The 24068-nt window shown below is 39.3% G+C and overlaps 1 protein-coding gene across 7 annotated transcripts in view; it reads right to left on the bottom strand.

Moving 5' to 3' along the window:
* FNDC3A (fibronectin type III domain containing 3A) overlaps positions 1-24068 on the bottom strand; it is a 112570-nt gene that overhangs the window by 20402 nt on the left and 68100 nt on the right. For all 7 annotated transcript variants that reach the window (XM_010400430.4, XM_010400431.4, XM_010400432.4 and 4 more), the window contains 9 exons: positions 21608-21880; positions 19540-19598; positions 13736-13893; positions 12510-12569; positions 8357-8495; positions 7853-7906; positions 7111-7235; positions 3803-3977; positions 3113-3199 (listed from right to left, as the gene is read on the bottom strand). In XM_010400430.4, coding sequence (XP_010398732.3) covers positions 3113-3199; positions 3803-3977; positions 7111-7235; positions 7853-7906; positions 8357-8495; positions 12510-12569; positions 13736-13893; positions 19540-19598; positions 21608-21880 — 1130 coding nt within the window. The remainder of the gene's footprint in view (positions 1-3112; positions 3200-3802; positions 3978-7110; positions 7236-7852; positions 7907-8356; positions 8496-12509; positions 12570-13735; positions 13894-19539; positions 19599-21607; positions 21881-24068) is intronic.

Here is a 24068-nt window from a genome sequence, read left to right on the forward strand (position 1 = left end):
AAGGAATATTACTACTAATTAAGTCTTTCCCCTGTATAATAAAAATTAAAGACCTGATTAACATAACATTTGTTTCTCCTTTACGCCCCATGAATGAGCAAACAGAGACTTCTGTTTATTGTTTTGCTAATAAAAACAGGGTATAAACATTGGGGTTTTTTATTTTAATGAGAAACTTAGGATGTTTAAGTAACTATACACTTACTAGTTAATGACGATGATTAATCTGTAATATTACTTTCAAAGGAAGACTATGATCAAGTCTTGCAGAAGCTAGTTTCAAGGCAATTAGCTATTCTTCAGTTCATGTGTAGCCATAATAGTGCTAGAAACATACTGTATATTTTAAATTATTTAAATACTAAGTTATGCAAAAACCCCAACAAAATCATATTCAGAAGTGCAAAATAACATCCAAAAAGAAGTACTTACATGCTTTAGTGTTAACTCAAAACAAATCAACCAACCCTTGAACTATTACCTTTCATATTGCAAAGAGAAGCTGTTCTTCAACAGTTCCCAATTGTTCCTTGAGAAATAGTATTTTAGGTGTATGCGTGACAACAGCTATCAACATTTTTCACTTGCAGACAGATGAGGTCACTTCTGACTGTGCCTCAAGTTGCACCAGGGGAAGTTTAAATTGAATATTAGGAAAAAATCCTTCACAGAAAGAGCAGTCAAGCATTGGCAAAGTTGCCCGGGGAAGTGGTTGAGTCACCATGCCTGGAGGTATTTCAAAGATGCGCAGATGGGTTGCTTAGGGACATGGTTCAGTGCTGGGTTAACAGCTGGACTTGATCTTATAGGTCTTTTCCAACCTAAATGATACTGTGATCCATACTGTGGGACATTTCTTTAGCTTTATTCCAAAACCTGAGCAACTATTCAGGAGTGACTTAAAACATAGAAAAGCCCAGGTTGGAAGGGACCTGAAAGATCATCTGGTCCAACCCTTCAGGGAAAAGTGAGCCTAGACGAGATTATCTAACACCCTTTCCAGTCATATCTTGAAATCATCCAGTGATGGGGACCCCACCACATTTCTGGGGAGGTTGTTCCAGTGATTACTTGATCTCACTGTGGAATATTTCTTTCCTACACCAAGATGAAACCCCATCCAGTGCAACTTGCAACTCTTGCCCCTTGTCATCTCTAGATGGCTCCTTGTGAAGGGAGAACCTCCCTCCTCTCTGTAGTCAGGCTTTAAGTACTGGAGAACTGTGATGATTGTCCCTCTGAGCCTTCTCCAAGGAGAAAATATGTAATTCCTTTAAACTTTCATTACAGGGCAGGTTTTCCAGCCCTTTAATAATTTTTGTTACCCTCCTTTGGACCATCTCCCAGTCTGCCTGTCTTTTGTGAATTGTGTGGATCAGAACTGGACACAGTTCTCCAGGTGTAACCTGACACAAGCTGAATACAGGGAAGATCTCTTTATCTCTGCTAGCGATGCCACTGCAGAATCAGCCCAGGATCCAGTTTGCCTGAAGGTCCCTTTCAGCAATGCTGCTCCTAGCCTATAGTGGGCTCCTTGGTTATTCCAGACAGGTGCAGAACTCTGCACTTGTCTCTCTTAAACTTCATACTGTTTTTGCTACCTCACTCTTCTAGCCTGTCCAGGTGTTTCTGTAAGATCATTTTGCCTTCTGATGTGTTCATCTGGCCACTCAGTGCAGTGTGACCAGAAAACTTGGTGAGCGTGCTTTTAATCCCATTGTCAAGATCAGTTGTGCAAATGAACATCATGGGGCCTCCTATCCTCAGGAGTTCCTAATTCAGACAGGCTGCCAGCCTGATTAGAAACCATTGATCACCACCCTCTGAGTGGGGCCTGTTAGCATACTACCTATCCAGTTCGTGCCTTGCCAATTTGGCCAGGGAGAAGGCTGTGAGAAACTGTTGAATGCTCGCTGAAGTTCAGGTAAAGAACATCCACTGATCTCCTTGGGCCAACTGGAAGAGTTACCTTGATGTAGGACATGATCAGGCTAGTCAGGCATAATTTACTTTTGGTGTAGGCTTTTCCCAATTGCCTGCTTTGTGTGGCATGTCACATTTCCTAGGAAGACTTTCCATTTCTTTTCCAGGAACTGAAGTAAGATTAATAGGCCCATAGTTCCCTGGGTCCTTCTTGTAGATGGGGGGTATTACATTCACCTCTTCCAGACATCAGGGATATCCCCTGACCTGCATCACTTTTCAAATGCTATAGATAGGGGTCCTGCAGCAATGTCAGCCACTCCTCTCAACATCCAGAAGTGAACTGAGCCCTTCTAAGAGACCAAACCCCCGCCTTGTCACAGCTACCTTATCCTGTAATCTGGGGTCCAGTTATGCTGGTAAAGGCAGAGGCAAAGAAGGTGTTTAGAACCTCTGCTTTATTGGCATTATTTAGTAACTTGCTTCTTTGCCCTGTTTAAGAATGGCCTCTGTATGTCTTCCCTGTGCTTCTACTTCTCACATATCTGAAGAGGCCTTTTATGTCATTCTTGTTATCTTTGGCCAATTTCAGTTCTAGCTGATCCTAGCCTTCCTGACTTTAACTCTGCCTGTCCTGGCAAAGTTCTTGTAGACCTTGATGGCTATTTGATCACCTTCCCATGGCCAGTATGCTTCTGTTTAGCTTTTAACCACACCCAAAAGCTCATAGGTAGGGCAGAGTTCTTCCTGAACTAAAAGTTCAGCCCTCAAGACATATTAGAATGAGCTCAGCACCATAGTAATATGGATGACTTACTAACAATTTTTTTTTTATCAAGGCTGCTCCTTACCCCAACACCTTTATTGTGTTTACTATCAAAGAACCCATAGCTACACTAAGTAATATCACCCACGTATATGAAACAAACCAGCCAAATAAAAAACCCCAGCTGTTAAGAACACGTACTTATGACTTGGAATTTCAAGATATTTGCAGCTGTGTTACGCGCTTGCAGAGGTTCTTAATCCTTCTGCAGAAACAATAACGCAGGTATTCAGCCAACAGTTTTAAGAAATTGAAATTTTAAGAAACTGGCATCAAATTCAGTCTTCCTTAAAAAAAGGCTCTCCCCACTTCTGAGTCAATCTCAAGCTAGTCTGGTACCCAAACATATAAAAAAAATCTTACCCTAAATTTATATTTTGTACTACGCCTCAAATTCTTCACCGTGTAGGTAAGATCGTCACCATCATATTTTGGCTTGAAACCATATCCCTGCAGAATTAAATAGGATTATTTGAAACATTATCTTTGCAGACCAGAGGATCTAACATATTTCATACAAATAAATTACTATTTCAAACTGTAATTGTTATGCTTCTCTGACAAAGTAATAAGTGCACCTTCATTGTGTAAACACAAAAATTTTTTATGAAGAGGTGTGAATTCATTAACCGTTTTCCAATCAGGAGAGAAGAACAGTAAGAAAGACATATACAGTGTCACTGGAAATTTTACCTAACACTTTCAATGATAGAGCAGTACTGATTTTAAAACAAATGTTAGTCTGAAATCTGAACATCTAGAGGGACCACACTTCATGATGCAATTGCTTTGATCCAAGTCTTATAAAGCTTAGCTTTCACACAGAAGTTCACAAAGTTATAAGCCATTTAAAAGTCTTTGCAGGAATGGGGCTTAACAACACTAAACACAATTAAAAGAAGAAATCTAGGTGGACTGGTCACAGCAATGACAAGTCATTAGCTTATTTTCAGAAAAGACAGTTCCTTGTAGAATATTCTAGCAAAAATAATCATTGCTACACTTAAAACAATAATGTATCAAACATACTGAGAATAAGTATTCTAAACTTACTGAGTTCTCATCCTCCATCTCTAATATATATGAGATTCCTTCATCTGATGGTGTTCCTGAGGGTTTTGTCCACTGAAGGGATAACCAAGTAACTCCAGCATTAATCAGCAAAGGACTTGCTGGTGTGGTTGGGGCAGTGCCTGAGGTATGATACAGGACTTCTTCACTAAAATCACTGTTTAAAACAGACAGTATGTAAACTAACTAGACACAATAATTAATATCTAAAAACCAAAATTCTTACTAAACACGGCTATGACAGTTTCTTGGACATATGCACAATGGGAAATTGCAAGCTGTTACAAGCAAACAACTTAACTTGCCCATGAGTCTGTCAGTAACAAAACATCTGAACAAGGTTAACATGTTCATAATTGAAAGACTCCTTTGTATGATATAATTACAATGTTTTGCTAACCAAAATGTTTTGCTTTTTCGTATTAACTCAGTATTCTAAAACACTAAAGCTCTAAATGCAGTAATATACTAATAACACAGTGTCCTTCCTTTTCAAAGTGAACACATGAAGGCATAAAAACATTTAGCAAGACCTCAAAACAAACTTCGCTTATGTGTTCCCAGCTTACTTTGAAGTACATTTTCTCTAGTGATTGAGAAAATAATAGAGTAATAGTCTAATTCAATGGTGAGCTACTTTAAGAGCTGATAAAATGAAAGTCTTATTGCAGAAAAAGAAGTAGAGTGTATTCCAGTGAATCTCCTAACAAAACTGTTATCCTTATCTGATTTAGATTAGATACACATTGTGGTGAAAATACAAATAAACTACATAAAAAGGCCTACTGTGAAACAATGTAAAAGTCAGTAAACAGGTACTATGCTTGCACAGATGGTCTGACACACATGCAGCTAGACTAAAAAGCCCCACCTGATCTCAGCTGGCTTTGCTGCTTCTACATCAAATCTGAAGAATCACTTACAAGCCTAAAGCTAGTCTAGTTTTTTTAACTATATGAAACTAATGACAAAGATGTAATTTTGAACCCGACTTGCCTTAAAAATCTCAATAAAAAGATAATTTCACTTTCTCTCTTACTCAACCTGTATTATAGTGATGCATATGTTAAAAATTTTGGTCTGCACTGAGGTGTTTTTGGCATTTAAAGGAAAAAATCTTACAGACAACATGTTATCAAGAGTGTTGATAGCACAGAAACAGACATACTGTCTGTGAGGACAGAGATGTGAAGCAAGATGGGAAAAAGTACAAAACAAGAGAGAACTCTTAAATTTGTGAGAATAGTAATTTTTTTCCTGACAGAAGTCACAAGCAGGAAAATTACTGGAATGGACATTATGTGATATCTACAATATATTTACTAAAAAAAGATCAGCATTTTATAGGTAGCATGGAGAAAGCATGAACAGAGGCTAGATACAAGTAGTATGTCTAGCTGTATTCAAAACAAACTATTAAAGGAGTCACCTTAAAAGTAGATATAAGGTAAAAACCCCCACATAAAAATATTTAATCTCTAAACTTGATTGAACCACTCCAAAATACACTGAAATAAACTAAAAGAGTTCCAGCCATAGCCATATTTGAATGACTATTAAACAATTCCCTCAGAAGTACAATACTATCTATTTTTGAAAATAAATTTTATTTTTCCAGTTTTCTTTAACCACTGTTTTATGTAGGTTAGAATTAAATTTAAAAATGAGTAACTCAGAGATAAAATATCTGTTCTTTTTGGTAAAATTATTTAGACAAAATTCTGTCTCCGGATGCCTAATGTTCTCAACGTTCTTCATAAGGGATAAACAGGCACTCTACACTAATAAATACTATTTCAAGAGACTTCTTAATTAAATAATACCATGAAGACAATAAAGCACATCTTCACAAGGCTATGAAATATTGATTTAAAAATCTATTCAGTGTGATTAGTTTAAGAAGGGTACTTAACTGATTAGTGTCTTCAAAGCTTACGCTGGAGGAATCTGTAATATGTGTAGCTATTCCTAGAGGGTACATTTATACTCAGATGTAAAAAGGGAACAGGAAGAGAGCCCAAGCACTGGACCCTGCTTAACTGCCAGCTCCCTCCCTGTCTTTACTTTTAACAGTTCCAACTAAATCTCATCAAGACAAAGTCCAGGAGCAGCTCAAGAGAATAATTAATTCCAGGAACATCATCCAGAAGGCAGTAATGTAATAAAGACTATTGGAACACACCAAAAGTCATTCTAGTCCACTATAGTGTCCACTGACAGTAGCACAAAGCAGGTGGTTAAGGAAAAACAAAGGAACAGGCACTTTATGCAATGCATTCCCTGAGTACTCTCCAAAGACTCCCAACACATGCCTCAGATCTCCTGAGCCAGCTGTATTTTTCACATACTTAATAGTCTGCATAAAGTTCCTTCTGCCCAGCATGAATTATGACCCTGGGTCTGGCTCCCTACTCTTTACACTGCTCTTCAACACAAGCAGCCACTGTTGTTTCTTCTTCCACAGCTGCACCTTCTTCTGCCAGTTGAAGGACACACAACACACATCCTCTACTTCGTGCTATAAGATCACCACTCTACTGAGCTGCAGCACAGTGTTCATAATATTTGAATTAAAAAACAAACACAAAATAGCAATTTTAGGCTGACTGTGAGGGAAACCCTATTTTTATGCCCCACAGGACCTCAGGGTCCAAGTACTACTAGGCAGTGTGGACACCAGGAGTCTGCTCTAGAGCAGATGAGCTCTGGTGGTGTGATTGTTAGCCAGGTGCATCTGCTTTGCCTGATGACCAAGAAGCACATTCAAGAACTAAGGTACCCAGTAGTGCAAGCATAACTTGAGAAAACATTTTTTTTCCCCAAGTTCTTACTTATATTCTCCACTGAAGTTAGATGTCATTCAGTCAAAAATTCAAAACAAAGTTTGGTGCTCTATAACTTCTGAAAAGTAGTAATTAAAAGCATGAACCACGTATCTTTAGCACTTATAGTAAGCTTTAGAACTTCAAAAGAATTCATTGATACAGTAATGTCATATTCTGTCTATTTCCAAGGGTAACAGGAGACTAACAGACACCTTAGATGAAGGGACAGTACCCCAGCACACAGGCTATCTGCAAAAAGAATAACCCAATCACACACTGTGAGTTAACTAAGCAGTTGGACTAGATCACTGTAGGTACCTTCTAACTGAAATATATATTCTATATTCCATTTCGGACCATTTGGACAAAAGACATTTTTCTTTAAATGCCACCGTATGTTTTTCCTAAAGAAACACACACATGCATGCATATTCATTCCATATTTATGTATGTAATAGTATTTACCTCATTCCCATGTCATTTTTGGCTGCTAGCCTAAAGGTGTACCCCATTGCTGGTGATAGTTTAGTGATCCTATACTGCTTCTGTTGACCATAATAACACTGGCAAAACTCTCCATTTCCTTTTCCCTAAAAAGGAATAAGTTAATCATATTATTCACCTAATTACATATGCATGCATCAATTAAAGTACACACAAGCATGAAGTAAAATAATTTTTTGAAATGAAATATAACTCAAGAATCTCCATATAGTGAGGCAGTAGCATATGAAACTTTGTATTTGTATTAAATTAGAGGCTTTTTTCCTTCCTTTCATTTCCCAGTTCCTTAGGGCTGAAAGAATAAAGGCCATGAAGATTTTGCAGCTCTGCCATTTCAGGATAGCTGTCCAGGTAGAGACTGCAAATGTTTGCAGAGCCATAGCTGATCCATCCACTTACTAAAAAAGAAAGACTGTTATAGAAAAATGATCCTTCTGTGTCAGCTCTTGAACACAGTACTAGACTACAAGTGAAAAAGCCACTATTAAGAGTGGCAGAACCACGCAATTAAGATCCTTTTATCTTATATCCCCTGAGAAAAAAAATTGAGCAGTAACTGTATTTTAATAATTGCTTCAGGAATTACATATTTGTCACACGCCTCTAAACAGAAGTCTTAATTTTCACACAACTTGACATGCACAGACACATACAACTACTTGAAAAAACTACAAGACTAAAAATAGAAGAATAACTTGCTTACTTCATCCCATTCTAAAAGGTAACTGTGGATTTTGGAACCATTATCACAAGATGCCTGTAACAGGAAAACAAGAAAATTAGAACTCTAACTTAAGACCACTTAAAAAATGCATGTATGGGCCAAACCATGACAAGAACAGTGGAAGGCAAATGAGGCTCCCATTATATGATTGTTTCACTTGCCAAGACAGTCCCAGTTCAGTCTCCATTCAATGAATGCTTGTTTCATGTTTATGGGCTTTTTTCCTAACTTGGATCTTGAAAGGCACTGGGGACTGAACTCAGTAACTTTATCTTAAAAGACTCCTTGCTTTTCTGTGAATCCTTCTCTTTTTACTCAAGCCCATATTTAACACAGTAAATCTATTTCCAGTCAGGGAACTGTGACTGAAATGAGATTTGACAAAAATTGTCAGTTTCAATGAACTGATATTTTATTGGTAAATCCACAACAATTCTGAATAGTTTAAAGTATTTATTTTAAAGGCTGTGAAGCAATTCTTACCTTCCACTGAAGAGTAAGAGAATTTTTGGTCCGATTAGTTATCCTGGGAAGATTTGGAGTATCAGGTTCACAACTCGCTGTGGTAAAACTCTCTGCTTCAGATGGGCTCCCCTTTACACAGTTGCATTCCACTTGGACTCTAAAGTGGAAGAGTCAATAACATTTTGCTTCAAAATCTGTTTTCCAATGAAAACCGAGCATTTGGAATTAAGTTACTGCCTTGCTGATTCATTAGTAAAATATCACTGTTATAAATAAATAACTGGGGGAAATATCTTGGTCAATAGAAGCAATAAGAAGGAAAGAAAAGAGTCCTTTACTTCGGATGTACATCATTACCATCAGTCGACTTTAGTCTCACAATTATATTTGAAATATGTCTGTTATTAGCTGTACTTTGGCTGGAAAATAATGGTAGCATTTTGCAGGCTCATTATCTGTTGTAGAGATATTAACTGATATTATGAATAATTCTTCTGTAAGGGCTTTCATCAGATGAGCACAACAAAGCTGTTGATATATTTTCAGAGTATCCTCTGCACTCCTTTAAGTGTCCTGCTGAGTGTGTTCACCTTGTCCTTTCCTTTAGTAAGGCTGTGAATTAACTCTCCACGTACTTCAAAAGAGTGAATCCCTGCTTCTGTCTCAAAGAGAAATGGCTTGTTTTTCAAAAAGCTTGTCTCCAAAAGGAAATACATGATTATCATCTGGCCTCCCTCTGCCCCCTAAGCTGTGCAGCTATGCCTTGCCTCTTTTTTGGGTCAATGGCACATTACTTTCTTCTGATTCATCTGTTCCTTTGAAAAGAACCCCAAAACCAAAACTCTCCAAAAACCTCTTTCCTCTGATCACCAATATAAGATCTGAGTTGCCAGCTTAAGAAGATACAAAAATCCTGATATATTTTTGATGCATCAACAGCAAATCACAGGAAATTTGGCTTTATAGATTTCACAGACAGCGAGGAGACATTCCAACAGTGACAAAAGTAGAACACAAAGTTGTCTGTGAAATCTACATACAGTTGCAAATATGTAATATGTCAGTTATCTTTGTGGTTGAGTCGTTCCAGTCTTTGTTGATTTTATGCAGTGTTCATACTGGCAGAATACTGTTTAGGAAGAGCTTGGATGGCCAAGCCACTGATTCCCATGTATTGCCTACAACAATCAGAATTAAGCAAGAAAAAATCTGAATGTAGCCCAATAGAAGAGAACTAAACAGAAAAAAAATTTCTAGGCACTGACCCTTATACTCCATGAATTTTCAACTTCAACCTTGTTGGATAAAATATATAAATGCCACTAAAATAGGAACAAAATCACAGGGAAATACTTCCACGTGAAAGAGCTTTGAGCCAATTTAACATTCATCCTTCTCCTGACCTTGTGCTCCAGGCAATACAGAGGCTCAAATTAAATGAGGGCTGTGATAAGAACAGACCAACCCTCTTTTGCTTTCAGTTTGGCAACCAGGACAACACTCTGGAAAACAGCTCTGGGAGGTGTAGACCCCTTCACACCAAGGACTGAGAACCTAGCTCTCCCACTTGAGCAAATGTCAAAAAGGCTACTGTACAAGGCAAATCCTATCCTAAACCTGATGTGAAAGGAGGCAGAACATTGTTAACTTAGACCCCTACTATGACACACTTCTGTTCCCTGTGCTTCTTACCAGCTGCCTCTAAATTGCTTTCCTTGGTCAGTACACAGGGATCTTCAGGTTCTCCACACAGTCAAGAGAGGTAAATCCTTCACATGCTGGACATTCAGTCATGTCTAAGAAGGTACTCTCCACATGCCATTATCTCCTGAAAAGGCAGTTCTTCTAAGGAGGCCTTCATTTCTGCCTTCACAATGGTCTTTTATTTGTAAACTGCTGTATTCACACAATTTTTTTTTTAAACCAAGAATCACAGAACAGTTTGGATTGGAAGACACCTTTAAAGGTCACCTTGTCCAAACTCTCCTGCAATATGCAGAGACATCTTCAACTAGATCAGGCTGCTTAGAGCCTTGTCCAACCTCTCCTTGAACGGTTTCCAGGGATGGGGCATCCACCATCTCTCTGGGCAACCTGTTCCAGTGTTTCACCACCCTCTTCCGTATATCTAGTCTAAATCTACCCTCTTTTAGTTAGAAACCATTATCTCTTGTCCTGTCACAACAGGCCCTACTAAAAAGTATGTCTCCATCTTTCTTATAAGCCCCCTTTAAGTACTGAGTCTTCTGCAGGCTGAACAACTTTTGTGGCCCTCCTCTAGAGCCACTCTAAAAGGTCACCGTTCTTCTCATGATGGGGACCCCAGAGCTGGACGCAGCACTCCAGGTGGGGTCTCAGCAGAGTGGAGCAGAAGGGCAGAACCACCTCCCCCTCACCCTGCTGGCCACACTGCTTTTGATGCTGCCCAGAACACAGTTGGCATTTTGGGCTGCAAGTGCACATTGCCAGGTTATGCCCAGCTCTCCATCCACCACAACCACCACACTTTTCTTGGCAGGGCTGCTCTCAATCCCTTCATCCTGCAGCTTGTGTTGGTACTGGGGTTGCCCCGACCCAAGGGCAGCACCTTGCACTTGGCCTTGTTGAACCTTACGAGATTTCCATGGTCTCACTGCTCAAGCTTGTCCAGGCCTCTCTGGATGGCATCCGATCTTCAGGTGTGTCAACTGCATCACTTGGTGGTTGACACTGCAAGCTGCTTGGTGTTTTCTGCTGGAAGCTCACTCGATCCACTGTCTATGTCACTGCTGAAGACATTTGACAGTATCGGTCCAACACAGGCCCCTGCAGGACACAACTTGTCACTGATCTCCATCTGGACATTGAGCCATTGATCACTGTTCTGTGAATGTGACCATCCAACCAATTCCTCATTTTCCAAGAAGGATACTGCGGGGGACTATCTCAAAGGTCTTACAGAAGTCCAGATAGGTAACATCTGCAGTCCTCTTGTCCACTGATACAAGTCACTTGATCATAGGCCACTTGGTTCTTCAGGCAGGACTCGTCCTTGGTGAAGCTGTGCTGGCTGTCCCGAATCACCTCCCTGTCCTTCATGTGCCTTAGCATGGCTTTTAGAAGGATCTGTTCCACGATCTTCCCAGGCACAGAAGTGAGGCTGACAGGTTGGTAGTTCCCACAGTCTTCCTTCCTACCCTTTAAAAAAATAGGTGCAGTGTTTTCCTTTTTCCAGCCACACAGAACTTCACCTGGTTGCCATGACTTTTCAAATATGATGGAGAGTAGTTTGGCAACTACATTACCCAAGTCCCTCAGGACTCTGGGATGCATCTCATCAGGTCCCATACACTTACATACAGGTCCCATACACTTACCTACAGGTTCCTCAAACCTGTTCTTCTCTTACTGTGGGAGGGACTTTCTTCCCCCAGTCCCCATCCTGCTGTCCATCCACTGGAGAGGTGTGAGAAGAGAGGCTGCCAGTGAAGACTGAGGCAAAAAGGTTGTCGAGTACCTCAGCCTCCTCCTCATCCATAGCTACCAGTTTGCCAGTTGTGTTTGTTCGGGAGGATACGCTTTCTCTGACCTTTGTTTCTGGGTGACAAAGCTTTAGAAGCCCTTACTCTTTGCATCCCTTGCCAAGTTCAGCTCCAGATGACCCTCCAATATTTTAAAAAAAGAGGGAAGAACAACACCTAACCCCATCTTCCCAACCCTATGCTATTTCTTCTGACCTACTGAAGTAGTCAATTCTGCTAGAAGGGTAGAACTACACTGAGCTGGGGGCATACTTTGTTGTGCATATGAGGTCAGGGTCACTGATCTACTGGAGCAAAGCAAAAGCAGTATAATGTGACCTTCGGGTGGCCAGGCAGGGAGCATCTTCCAGGGCAAGGTACTTTACAGTGCTGCTTGTGGAAAATTGAAAAGTAGCATCTGTGCCCGGCTCCAAGGACAGAAAAAGGCCACTGTGCTGGCATAAAGGAAAGAGCATGGATGTAGGATGGAGATGCACCAATCTTATGTTGTCCAAAATGGACTGAGTGGACAGCTACGCCAAAAACGTTGATTTGTGACTCTAAAGAGGGTGAGAAGTGGTAAAGACCATCTCTGAAGACTTAGGCAAATACACAATGAAACTTTTAGAACATTTCCACTGAATTTAATGAAGAGAAAGTGAGATACTCACTTTGCATGGTAATCAGTTGCTGGCCTGAGATCATTTACAGTGACTTTATTTTCTTCTCCACTGGAAAGAGATACAAGTTTGTGTTAAAGTCTACTTCAGAATTCCATACATTTATAAAAAAAGACATGTATCATCTAACTCAGTCAATACACCTTCTATGAAATATATTTGCTAACAGTTTGTCTTTTGCTAAATATAGCAACACGTAAATGCATTTACCTTTGAATTTTAGAGGCTTCTTGTGTTATTCCTGTTCTTTTGCCCTGGTGGTTTTGGGGCACTTTTTTGTTTGGTGCTTTCTAAAAAGTAGCAATTATTTTCTTCTTTACTTAGTAGGACAAGCTGCATGTGAATCCATGTATGTTATTACTCAAAAAAAACCATTTAAGTATTGGAGCCCACAGAAGCTCAGTCCAGTCTTGCAAAAACAATTATCTAAAACTGTACCTGACTGCATATACCTACTTGTTAGAGCCTAGGAAACAGAAAAGGCACCAAAATAACACCTATTAGTCTGCGCTTGCTGACATCAGCTTATCTTAGCAAAGGTCATTTCTCTTCCTCTAGTTTCTTGGATAGGGATACTCAACTTGTAATTACATGAAATTCATGGAAGGTAACTAAGATAAACTAGCTATATACAAAGGTTTATAGCTATTAGAGAGCTCTATACCCTTAACTCTAAATTTTACTGTCATATCTCTCCAAATCGCAAAAAACTGACTGAAAACCATTGTGTTAGGAATGAAACAATTGGAGAGTTTTGTTTGCTTTGCTACTGCTATGAGTTGTGTTCTGTGTGAATTTCCTTTTTTTTTTCATATAATAAGACTGTCTCTTACAAAGAGCAATTTTAGGGAAGGGAGGGATAGCCTTACTGGGAGCAGGAGCATGTGCTGACATAAAAAATAATAAATAAAATTAATTTTTCTCAGTACTTGCATGTCTCACTATTTGAGAATCCATGGTGTCTAGTGGAGCTGGTTGAAACACAGCAAAAGTGGTACTAAAATATGCCTCCAACATGTAAGAACATCCGGCTGATGGCAGAGACTTCAGTAATAAAATGAAACAAATTCTACTGAAAAAAGGTAGCTAATTTCAAAATAGAAGTTACCCAAAACTGCTAATTGTTTAACTTCCTGGACAACAAGCAGATTTTTAATGAGGTTTTAAGCCACATATTTCAGTGCAGCAGTGATTAAATAAAAATAGCCAACACCTACATGTACACAGTTCTGTACTTTCCATCTTTTCCAGTACTTGAAATCATCACTTCATAAGTATAAACCTCTGGTATGTCATTCTTGTCTGTGTCTTCTCCGGGATCACTGCATGGAGGGGACCACATCAGCAGTGCTGTTCTTGCCTGAATATCCGATACCTGTAGAAACACAAAGTTTTGAGATCTCCACCATTTAAATGCTATTGTATATAAATGTTACTTTGCCACAAAGGATCAAGAAGAGAAAAGAAAGTCATATACCACTACCAAATCAGAGTATTTATACTGATACACTAGCTACTAACTAGTTTTTACAGATGAAATCAGGCTGGAAATGCAAGGAATGCCATGAGAGAAATGCAATGCCAGGCTGGGGGCTGAGGGCAGAGACAGCTGTCGGTATCAAACGCCACCCAGTGGGCTGCTGAAACATGGACCAGAGCTTAGGCAAGGCACAGGAGATGGCAAAGCACATCCTGGGACATCGGGCACTTCATTAAATCATGCTTCTGGCACCTTTTTCTCTGAAGCCACAGGGACTATGACTTTTTAATACCTTCTTGTTTCTTATGAAATATATAGAGATGAAGGCATGCTCACAAGGTCCATGTACATACACATAGAGACAATATCCTGAAGAATTTCTGTGGTGGTGTTTGCCTGCACACCCCAGTCATTGCAGAAAGCCTGGATACGAACAGTTGGTGTGACAGAAATAAGAGTATAACCATTGTGTGTGAATGCAACATCTCCAGCTATCCAACTAGTGCTGGCCCCAGCAGACTAATCATACTAAAGGCAGTAACCCTTGGGTGGGTTAAATGGAAATGGAGAATCACAAGGAGACTCCTGAAACACAGAGGTCATCAGCTTCAAAGTGTAGAGGTAGCAGGAAAATTTGTAATGGGGTTGAGGGGTAAGAGATGCTGGAGTAGAACAGAGCAATGATCAAAACCTGGCCTGACAGTGTGAGAAATTGCCCTGCCAACCACTGCTGCCTCCATCCAGACCTGATGGACGCTGTGAGTAGCTGCACCCTAGCTGGTGCAACAGCAGTTTGGGGTGCAGCAGGCACGGACTCACAGCTCAGGTGAGTGCATGTGACCTGGTGGAGAGTTTTCTCAATGGCCTTTGGATTAGCAGATTGTAGGGAACAACAGATTCTAGGGAATAATGCAGTTACACACAAAGCTACTGAAGCAGCCACGTCTTCCAAAGGAGATGCGTGACTAGGGGCGCCCACACTCCCAAAAGAGTGGGTGCTGCAAGGGGCTGAGGATGCTCATGTTTTTGTAGGTGAGTGCACAGGTGCATGCAGGTGATTACACATTTTAAGGATCTGTTATAGAAGAATGCCTAGAAATTTGTGGCTGTTCTTAAGTATTGCACATCTGCTATCGTGGTTTGTATGTTGCACCCACCTACTGTTTCCAATCTTTTATAAGAGAACTCAAAACACGTTTCATTATATGAAATGACTAGTTTTACAATATGACCATAATATATGTCTATTTTGGGAATAATTGCTTTTGAAAATCTATTACTTGAGTATCAGAATCAAAAAGCTATCTTCACAACTGGTGCTCTCAAATTGCTATAATCTACTGAACTAAAAAACTGAATAGGTCAGCTTCAAGAATGAAGTAGAGAAGACATGACTTACTGACAGCAAACAGGAAGAAAAATCACACTATGTGAGCTTCAATGTCTTGGAAACAATGTCACCAAACTGTTATGCACTAACAGGACTGTACATCATATCCTAAAAGGGATCAAATGCTGGTAGGACTACACACTGAACTTTATCTTTAAAATCTGGTAAGAAAAAACCCACTACTATCTTGATGCAATCACAAACTAGACTAACAGTATCTATAACCACCACCAAGTAAAATTCTAGCATTTCTGTTAGTCTTTGGAGTTGTGGGAAGCATCTGATCAAAGTTCCCTCCTGGACAATCTTTACCCCATCCTCCTGAACTGCAGCAAGCGGCAGGAGATCCTGAGGGAAAGAAATGTAGGTTCCTCAAGGATCTACTGTACTTCAGGACTAGTAGATGCATTTTAAGATGATCTGTTCCTAGGTTTAGGTGCTTTAACAGTTGAATTTTTTTCCCTAGTGTCCAGGCAGTGTCTCTCTTACTACCCAGCTATGCCTACTAGTCCTAGCCATCATGGAGTTGAACATTAGATCTTCCCTTCCTTTTGCAGTTGTTTCTTACGCATTTGAAGACTGTTAGCATTTGAGTTTCCTCTCACCTATCAAATCTGATCATTCCCACTGTTCTCCTTATCTCCTACTGATTTTCTTTAGTGCTTTGCCCAGAACTGCACAGAACACCCCATCTAACACTTTGCTAATGACACCTGACAGATTACATTTCCTTCATACACAGGATATTTTCAAAAAAACCTCTGTGACAAAAGGAAAGAAAAAAGTATTTTTGAAGAACCAAGATTTAAGATCAGAAGAATCCACTACTATTATGTGCTCTGAGACACTTGGGAGTGGCTTTTTCAAAAAACTTGGCATTACTTATTACTTTGTATGCTTATGCAAGCAGCTGATTCTGATTGCAAATCTGAGCACCATGTACTTCTGCAAAGCAGAGTATAATACTTGGGTCAGGCTCTAGCACTGTGGAAACAAGAGGTGAGCATTAGCAATCCAGCTTGCCAAAGTGAATCTCCTCATTAAGTATGTTACACATGACATTTGGGTCAAACAAAAGAGCAGTTTTAGCATGTGCAATCTGGATTGCATTCACAGTAACCCAAGATACTTAACTGTGAGTAAGGTGCATCACATGCCAGAAGTCCGCAAACATACACAGAACCAGAAAGTATCATGTTCTCCAAAGGGATTTACATGCTACATAACCAACCCTCAAATTCTGAGCTCTTACTGCCTCTTCTTATTAAATACTCAGCCTTCTGCATCATTCTTCATTTTGGTTTTGCCTTTTCACGTCTTCTCTTCTGCTTGCTTTATTTGGTTAACATACATGACAGTTGGCGAAGACTTTGCTCAAACACTGAGGTGCAATCTGCAGAACCACTCCAATTCACATCTGGGTATAAATAGTTCAAGACCTCCCTAAGTAGAAGGGTCATCTTGTGTCAGTATCACGTTATCAACTTGACTTAACACTGCCTTGTGTGAAAGGATGAGGGATTCATACGGGGAAAAGTTCAAGGAAATCAAAATCCAACAGGAGTTTGGAGGCAGCAAAATTGATGCATCCCATACTGCATAGAACTGAAAGGTATTTTTGAATGAAAGAACATGATGGAGACCACCACCTGATTTAGATGTGCATGCCCTGAACCCAAGCATTGAGACATGGGACAGCCCAGGACAGGTTACAGCCTTCAGCATTCCTCCAGGCTTTCTGGAGCAGAATATGGTGCAATGGACACTGCACAGTACAGCACCCTGTATGATCATCTGATTGTACAGCCACCACTACAGCCAGCACTGCCTGTGCCAGCACTGTTCACCGAGAGAACAGAATACTGATGATCCATCAGAAACCACAGTCCTCATAGTAATTCCTTCAACCAAAACATTAATTCAAAACCTGCAGGTATATTTCTGATAAGAACCACAAAGAGAAGGTTCCTGAAGGACAGAACAGTGTCCTGGTTCACTTGTGGGAAAGTAAGGAAAACATTTCCTTGATGAAACTGTGGGAGGGTTGCCTGTGATCCTGCAAGGCCCAAGCAGGTAACACAGACTCCTTTCACATCACATCACACCACACTCCCCCAAGCTGCAACATCAGCTAGTCTTCCACCCCCTCACAGCCCTGAAAGTCCCTTGCCTTCCTAAAGCATAAGCCTCTCCAAGCGCTTGAAGTCTGGCTTTTTGCCTTGTGTACACTATGTATCTGTAGCAGACTACCACTGCCTGTGCCTGTGATGTCTTCTGAGGCCTGCAGAGATCGCTTGTTGCACACAGCTCCATGCAATGATGTTCAAGCAAGGACACGGCAGGGAGGGGAAATAGTGCGCTTGCCTAAAAGGCACGGATGGTTCAATGTTGAGGGCAGAAGGAAGTGAAACAAAACACGATAGCACTGGCACTACATTGTTTTTCCCTATGTCATTAGCAACACAGCACAGGACCCCACCTGTTGATCCATTCTTCTCAGTCTCATTCAGAGAGAGTTCAGAACTCCCCTTGGCAATGCAGCCATTGATAAGACCCCAATTTCAGACAGCTCCCACCTCTCCATGCTGCTTAGCCACCAAAGACACAGGGGCATTGAAGACATGTCAACCCATTCTGATGCTTGGACACCGCAGGACACCAACTGTTTAGGACTTCCTCTATACAATCCCTGCTCAGCACTTGGAGAACCACAGAATCACAGAATGGTTGAAGTTGGAGGGGACCCCTGGAGGTCATCTGGTCCAACTCCCGTGTTTAAGCAGGGCCATGTAAAGCCAGCTACCTGGAACTATGTCCAGACAGCTTTTCAGTATCTCCAAAGAGGGAGTATCCACAAACTCTCTGGGCAAGTCGTGCCAGAGCTGTCATCCTCACAGTGAAAAAGTGTTTCCTGATGTTCAGAGGGAACCTCCTGTGTTTCAGTTTAGGCCCATTGCCTCTGGTTCTGACGCTGGGCACACTGAAAAGAGCCTGGCTCCATCCTCTGTGCACTTGCCTTGCAGATATCTATATACATTGATAAGATCCCCTCTGAGCCTTCACTTCTCCAGGCTAAACAGCCCCAGCTCTCTTGGCCTCTCCTCATCAGGCTGTAAAGAAACATATGAAAGAAGAATCAAGACTAGGACACTAAACTGGGGTGAGGTTACCTTGCAAATGAAGGGAAGAAGATACATAGCTGATGAATGGAGGAAGTAGCTGACTGACTGGACAAACTCATGGCAAGCTCCTCCATGTTTGGAAGTTTCAGTTGTACGGACCATGCTACAATGGGGAATACAGTCTGTTTTTACTCAGGAAAGATGGTGGACTCAGGATTGTGGTGAAGATTTTTGGAAAAGATGTGGAAATCTTCACAGAAAAGTTGGGACCAGGGAAGGTCCAGACGATGAAAGAAAAAGACAGGCCTGCTCTAAAATGCAAGAAACTCCTGAATTTGGCAACAATGCTTTAAAGAGTATCTACACAAAAATATGCATTAGCTTTACAAACAGAAAAGAAATTGGTAGATTTTCAAGCAGGTAGCTCAGAAGTCCACTGCTGACAGTCACCTTCCTTGGTGAATTTTACGTCTCTCTTCCCTGGAGGTGCAAAAAACTCTTAAAGAGAAATAGGTCTTTTTTTTTCTCTACTTTGCAAATAAGGTTTTACAAACCCTCATTTTTGGTGATATTTCCAAAACCCTGTCAGGTATCTCTCATGCCTAGAGATATGTGGTGTGTAAAACTGTTTCCTGAACAGTTAAGACTAAACAAAGTTACAGGAAATTGAGAACAGATTCTGCAGTAAAATATTATGTTAAGCATCATATTCCATTAAGCAGCAGCATTATGCTACTGGCAATGTTACATATCTCTCTACGTGTTTTAAATAATTCTGTTAATACTGAGATTCACAGAGTAGCCAGGAAGAATTCTGCACAGCAAGTATTAAGACAGTTTTAATTTCATGAATGTTAATACACTAAAAATTACTTCAGTTGTTTACAGTAGAGTGACAGGAAGTTAAGTGAATTTGCTTTAGTATGGAAAGTTAAAGACCCTTTAAACTTGGGAGAGAGAAAAGGAGGTGTAACTGTGTAAAATAGCAACAGATATATTCTGATTTTATGGAAAGCTTTTGTTACTTACCACTGGCTTGGCTATATTAGAAAGCAGTGCTTCCAGTGCTTTTGTTTCTTCATCCTTTTCTTAAAAAGTAAATCAAAGCAAAAGAGAAAGTACCCATGAATATTGTGCAGTAACTTTACAGTGAAATAGCTTTTAAAATTCAACAATTGCACACAGTAGAAAGCATTTATGAAGTAGAACATCTTGCTAACTTGCATTCATCTAGGGCAACATAAACGCAAAAAAGCTTCTGAAGAAGTTGCTAATATAAAACTATTTCTAAAGCCCTTCTACGCTTTATGGAATACAGAAAGCCTGGTTATCATTTATTAATGTATAACTTTAAACCAACTGCTGCTCTGAAGAACTTAAGATCCTGGATATTTTCCACAGATTTCTCTTTGGATGTAGATGCAGTCAAGTTACAGTAGTTTAAATGTGTTACTGCACATCAGCTGTAAGCCTACTGGTAACACTACTGGCCTCCCTCAATTGCAAGGGAAACAATCTACAGTGTTTTGTGTCAGCTGAAGGTATAGCTGAGCTTTATAAAGGATTTAGATTTTACAGAAAGCGCTTTACCTGCTTTTCTCACACAAAATTTAAATTTTATTACCTCAATAGTGGGAGTCAACAGGCTACTCAGTTTTGAATCTGTGGCCAGGCATTTTTAATTCATTTAACCTGCCTTAAAAGAAACATAAAAGAAAAACAAAGCCTAACAAAATTCTTAAGAAAAACCAAATCAAATCTATTTACAACTTTGTTTCTAAGATGGTTTATGCTGTTGAAACAAATCCAATGCTTTTCTGACTTGTATGACAACTCTAAGTCACTGACTTCTGTTTGACAAGTCAAAGTCTCAGTACATAATTTTCCCCAATGTCTCCTGAAATAATTTTGAAAAGTGGACTTTCCCATTTTTCATATAAAATACTTCTAAGGAAACATCACCATAACTTTTGTAATGTGTAAACAACAGTACATTTTATCACTTGTGCCTTGTTAAAGTTAGCTCACAGATAAACACCAACCAACAGAAAGTAAACTGAAGCCAAGACAAGATGCCACTCTGGAGCTACAATGAGAAGTATTCAAGTTTGGAGCCATAGTTTCCAGCTTCTGACTTTTGGCTGTATCTCAAATGTGACCCTTTCACAGGGCATCATCTACAAAAATTTTTAAACAGCTCTCATAGGTTGAGATTTCCTGGTTTTGATTAGATGTACTTTCTTCACAATTTTTTTGGTTTACAGCAATCTATTAGCACAAAATTATTATCTCAAAGCAAACTTCAGAGAATTGAGAAAAACAATGGTTTATTTCCCTTAGCATCACCAGTTACAGTTCCTTATTCTGAAAACACTGCTCTTAGCTGATGACAAGTCTATGATATGTTCAGAATCTGAGGGTCTATGCCAGAGACCTCAAACTTGCATAGTGACACATCATCAGATTTGACAATGACTGTATTACTGAGTGAGTTCAGTCCATCTATGAGATCACAAGCTTTCCAGTGAAATAAAGATATTATTAATAAGCACAGTAGCGTCTTAGAACACATGAACTCACAGGGACTAACGTGAGGACCAGCCTTTTTCTACAAGGGCTTTTCAACAATGAGTGGGTAGGGATAGGCCAGTTTTATATAATGGCAGTATCTCTTTTACAAAATATTCTTTATCAAGTTGAATGTATGTTACCTGATTCAGACACTTGATTCTTTCCATGTTTTCTATAATATCAAGCAGGCCATTAATAGTCAGGGATTTCTTAAAACCCGAGCACTCCGAACAAAACAGAGATTTTTGTTGAGTGTTACGAAGTATGACTCATAATATTTTCTCAAATGTACATGGAGACCTCCATACCAGCAGTTTTTGTTCTCTCAGGCCCACATTCCCATGTGACGAGCAGGTTGATCACCCTTAACTCCATTCTACATAAGTCAGGGCAGTTACAGGCTGCTACTCCACTGCAAGACTGTCAAAGTGTAGTGTTCTATTTACAAATGTTATGCTCAGCCAGACACTGGACTTGCATCATATATTAATATGCGTGTGTATGCAGTATTTTTGGTAACACTTACCTTCTACTTCTGAGTCTGTCTGAGAACTGCTTTTTCCTTTACCCAAAGACTTGCATTTGGTAGAACCTGTGCTTATACCAGCTACATTTTGTCCTTTTGTAAGTCCATTAGGTTCACTTGTAGGAGAAGGACTTTTCTGAGGAGATGATGGAGGACTGTTTAACTTATCCTTCTGAGTTCCATGTCGATCTTTTAACTTTTTTTGTAACCTTTCATATGTTTTACTTGACCTTTCATCTCTAAAGTTGGATCTTCCATGAGCAGGCAGAGTATCTAAATGAAGGAAGGACCAAAAAAATCATTAAGAACAGAATCTAATTAAAAATCTACCTAAAAATGCTATGTGAGTTAAATGTGCACCTGTGTGTAAAACTGTATCTCTACTCCTATTTGAAAACTGAATTGTCCAGCAGGTGAACTGATACACACTAAATGGACATTAACAATATGTTAGGGAAGAAAGTGTAATCTTTCCTTCTCCCATCTTTTCTCCACTTAAAAATTATTCTTGAAGTGTTTCTATAATCTTTATTGAGCTGTAAGGTACAGGGTAAAGTCTATACAGAAAAAATGTGCTACATTATTACACTGGAGGGGGCTTGAGCTAATGTTAAATTTAAAAATCCATTATTTTAACTTTTGGAATGCAACTAGAACTCTAATACTTTAATGATGCTTCAGCAGGAATCAACAGGGAAAACACCCATAAAAGCATAGAAACATAGAACCTATGATCTATGGGGCAATGGAGAGACACTAAAACACTGAAGGCAGTACTGCTAGGCCTTGTAAGTGCACTATACCTGCACACAGCAACCCGAGGCATTGCTGCAGCAGCACCAAACTCTCATCTGTAAGTCAGAACTGGCTTTGGAAAAAAGTCAGTACCAGAGTACTGATAGCATTAAACTGCAAACTGGTGGACTCTTCTGTCCAGTTCTAACATTTGTATTCATTTCACCTTTATGCTTAGAAACAATTTAATGACTCAAGATTTAATATACCAAGTCTTTCCTCAGTGTAACCCTGCTTATGATAAATGCTGAAAGCTTTAAAACAAAATACATCTTTCAAAATCCACAGAATTTGCTAATTTTCAGTTAAGTTGGATCAGTCAGTCAGAAGAATACATTATTTGTTATTCCTTATGAGACAGGAAGTACTGAAAATAAGATCAAATAAGAACTTCCTTGCAAGGATAAAAATAAAAACAAACTAGAGAACTTCTCAATTTCTGTTTTTTTTTTTTTTTTTTTTAAAGTCAGCTTAATTCCCAGAAAGTTTGACAGACAACTTCTAGATAAGCTACATCTATTTAGAAATGCGATTTTCACTACCTTTAGAGAGTTCAGTGCTCCTGTCAGGGAACTACTGTACTCTATGAGCACCTGGGTTTTTTTGGGGCTTTTTGGTGGGGGCTTTTTGTTTGTTTGTTTTTCCTTAAATTTAGATTCCTGAAATAGGAGCCTAACCGTGGGTTTTGACTTTTGAAAGCTATAGCCAAAGTCAGATATCCAGAATTAAATACCAGATATGTAGCAAATAAATAACAAATTACAGTATTAATCCTTCAATTTCCTAAACCCAAGGGCATTTTACATATATATTAAAAATAAAGGAAGCATAAAAAATCCCACTTTATCAATATATTTTACATTAGCAGTTTTGCAAATTATCACTGAATTCATACTTAAAGTGAAATAACCTGGCAGCAGCAATCTAAAAAAATATTATTCTATTAAGAAGTATCATTTATCTTTGATGCATTTAATTATCATACTCCAATTTCTTAATTTAGCAAACTAAAAGCAAACAACTGCCATCTACAAGAAATCAGGAAATTAATAAAACTACAAATAAGCACCCAAAGAGCATCTAGTAATGTATTGTTATCAAAGTAGTGCAAGAAGAAATAAAGTACAACACAAGAATATAGAAACACTAAGAATTCCAGGAAGATCAAGACATTGGTATATTCTTATCTGACCGCTTCATACATCCTGACTATTTAAGCTCACAAATTAGATGAAGGCCATTTTTAGATTATTTTAATGGTATCACAGAATGTTGAGAAGTTGTGTTCAGCCTTCTTCTCCACAGCTTCTAGCTTTTTCTAAAAACAGCAACCTAGAATTGCTCTCTGAAAGTCTTTCAAGGTTGGCACCTGCCTTATCTAAAGAAAAGCAAGTCTACCAGACATGTAAATATTAATCTAACAATCCAGCCCTGAGCTAGAACACAAACACACTGCCACCAAACCATAGTAAAGGCAGATGTCAATAGCACTACCAAAGACAGCTTAAACTACTTTATTAAGTTTAGGTTAGTGGCACTTCATTACTCCAATTGGACTTCAAAGGGACAGTCAATTAAATGCATACAGTTTTATGAAAAATGGACCACTTTTTTCCTTAATCAATACTAAGAATTCCTATGTCATGGTTCAAACAGGATGTTTGCA

Source organism: Corvus cornix, chromosome 1 (genome assembly GCF_000738735.6).
Source record: "Corvus cornix cornix isolate S_Up_H32 chromosome 1, ASM73873v5, whole genome shotgun sequence".
NCBI lineage: Eukaryota > Metazoa > Chordata > Aves > Passeriformes > Corvidae > Corvus > Corvus cornix.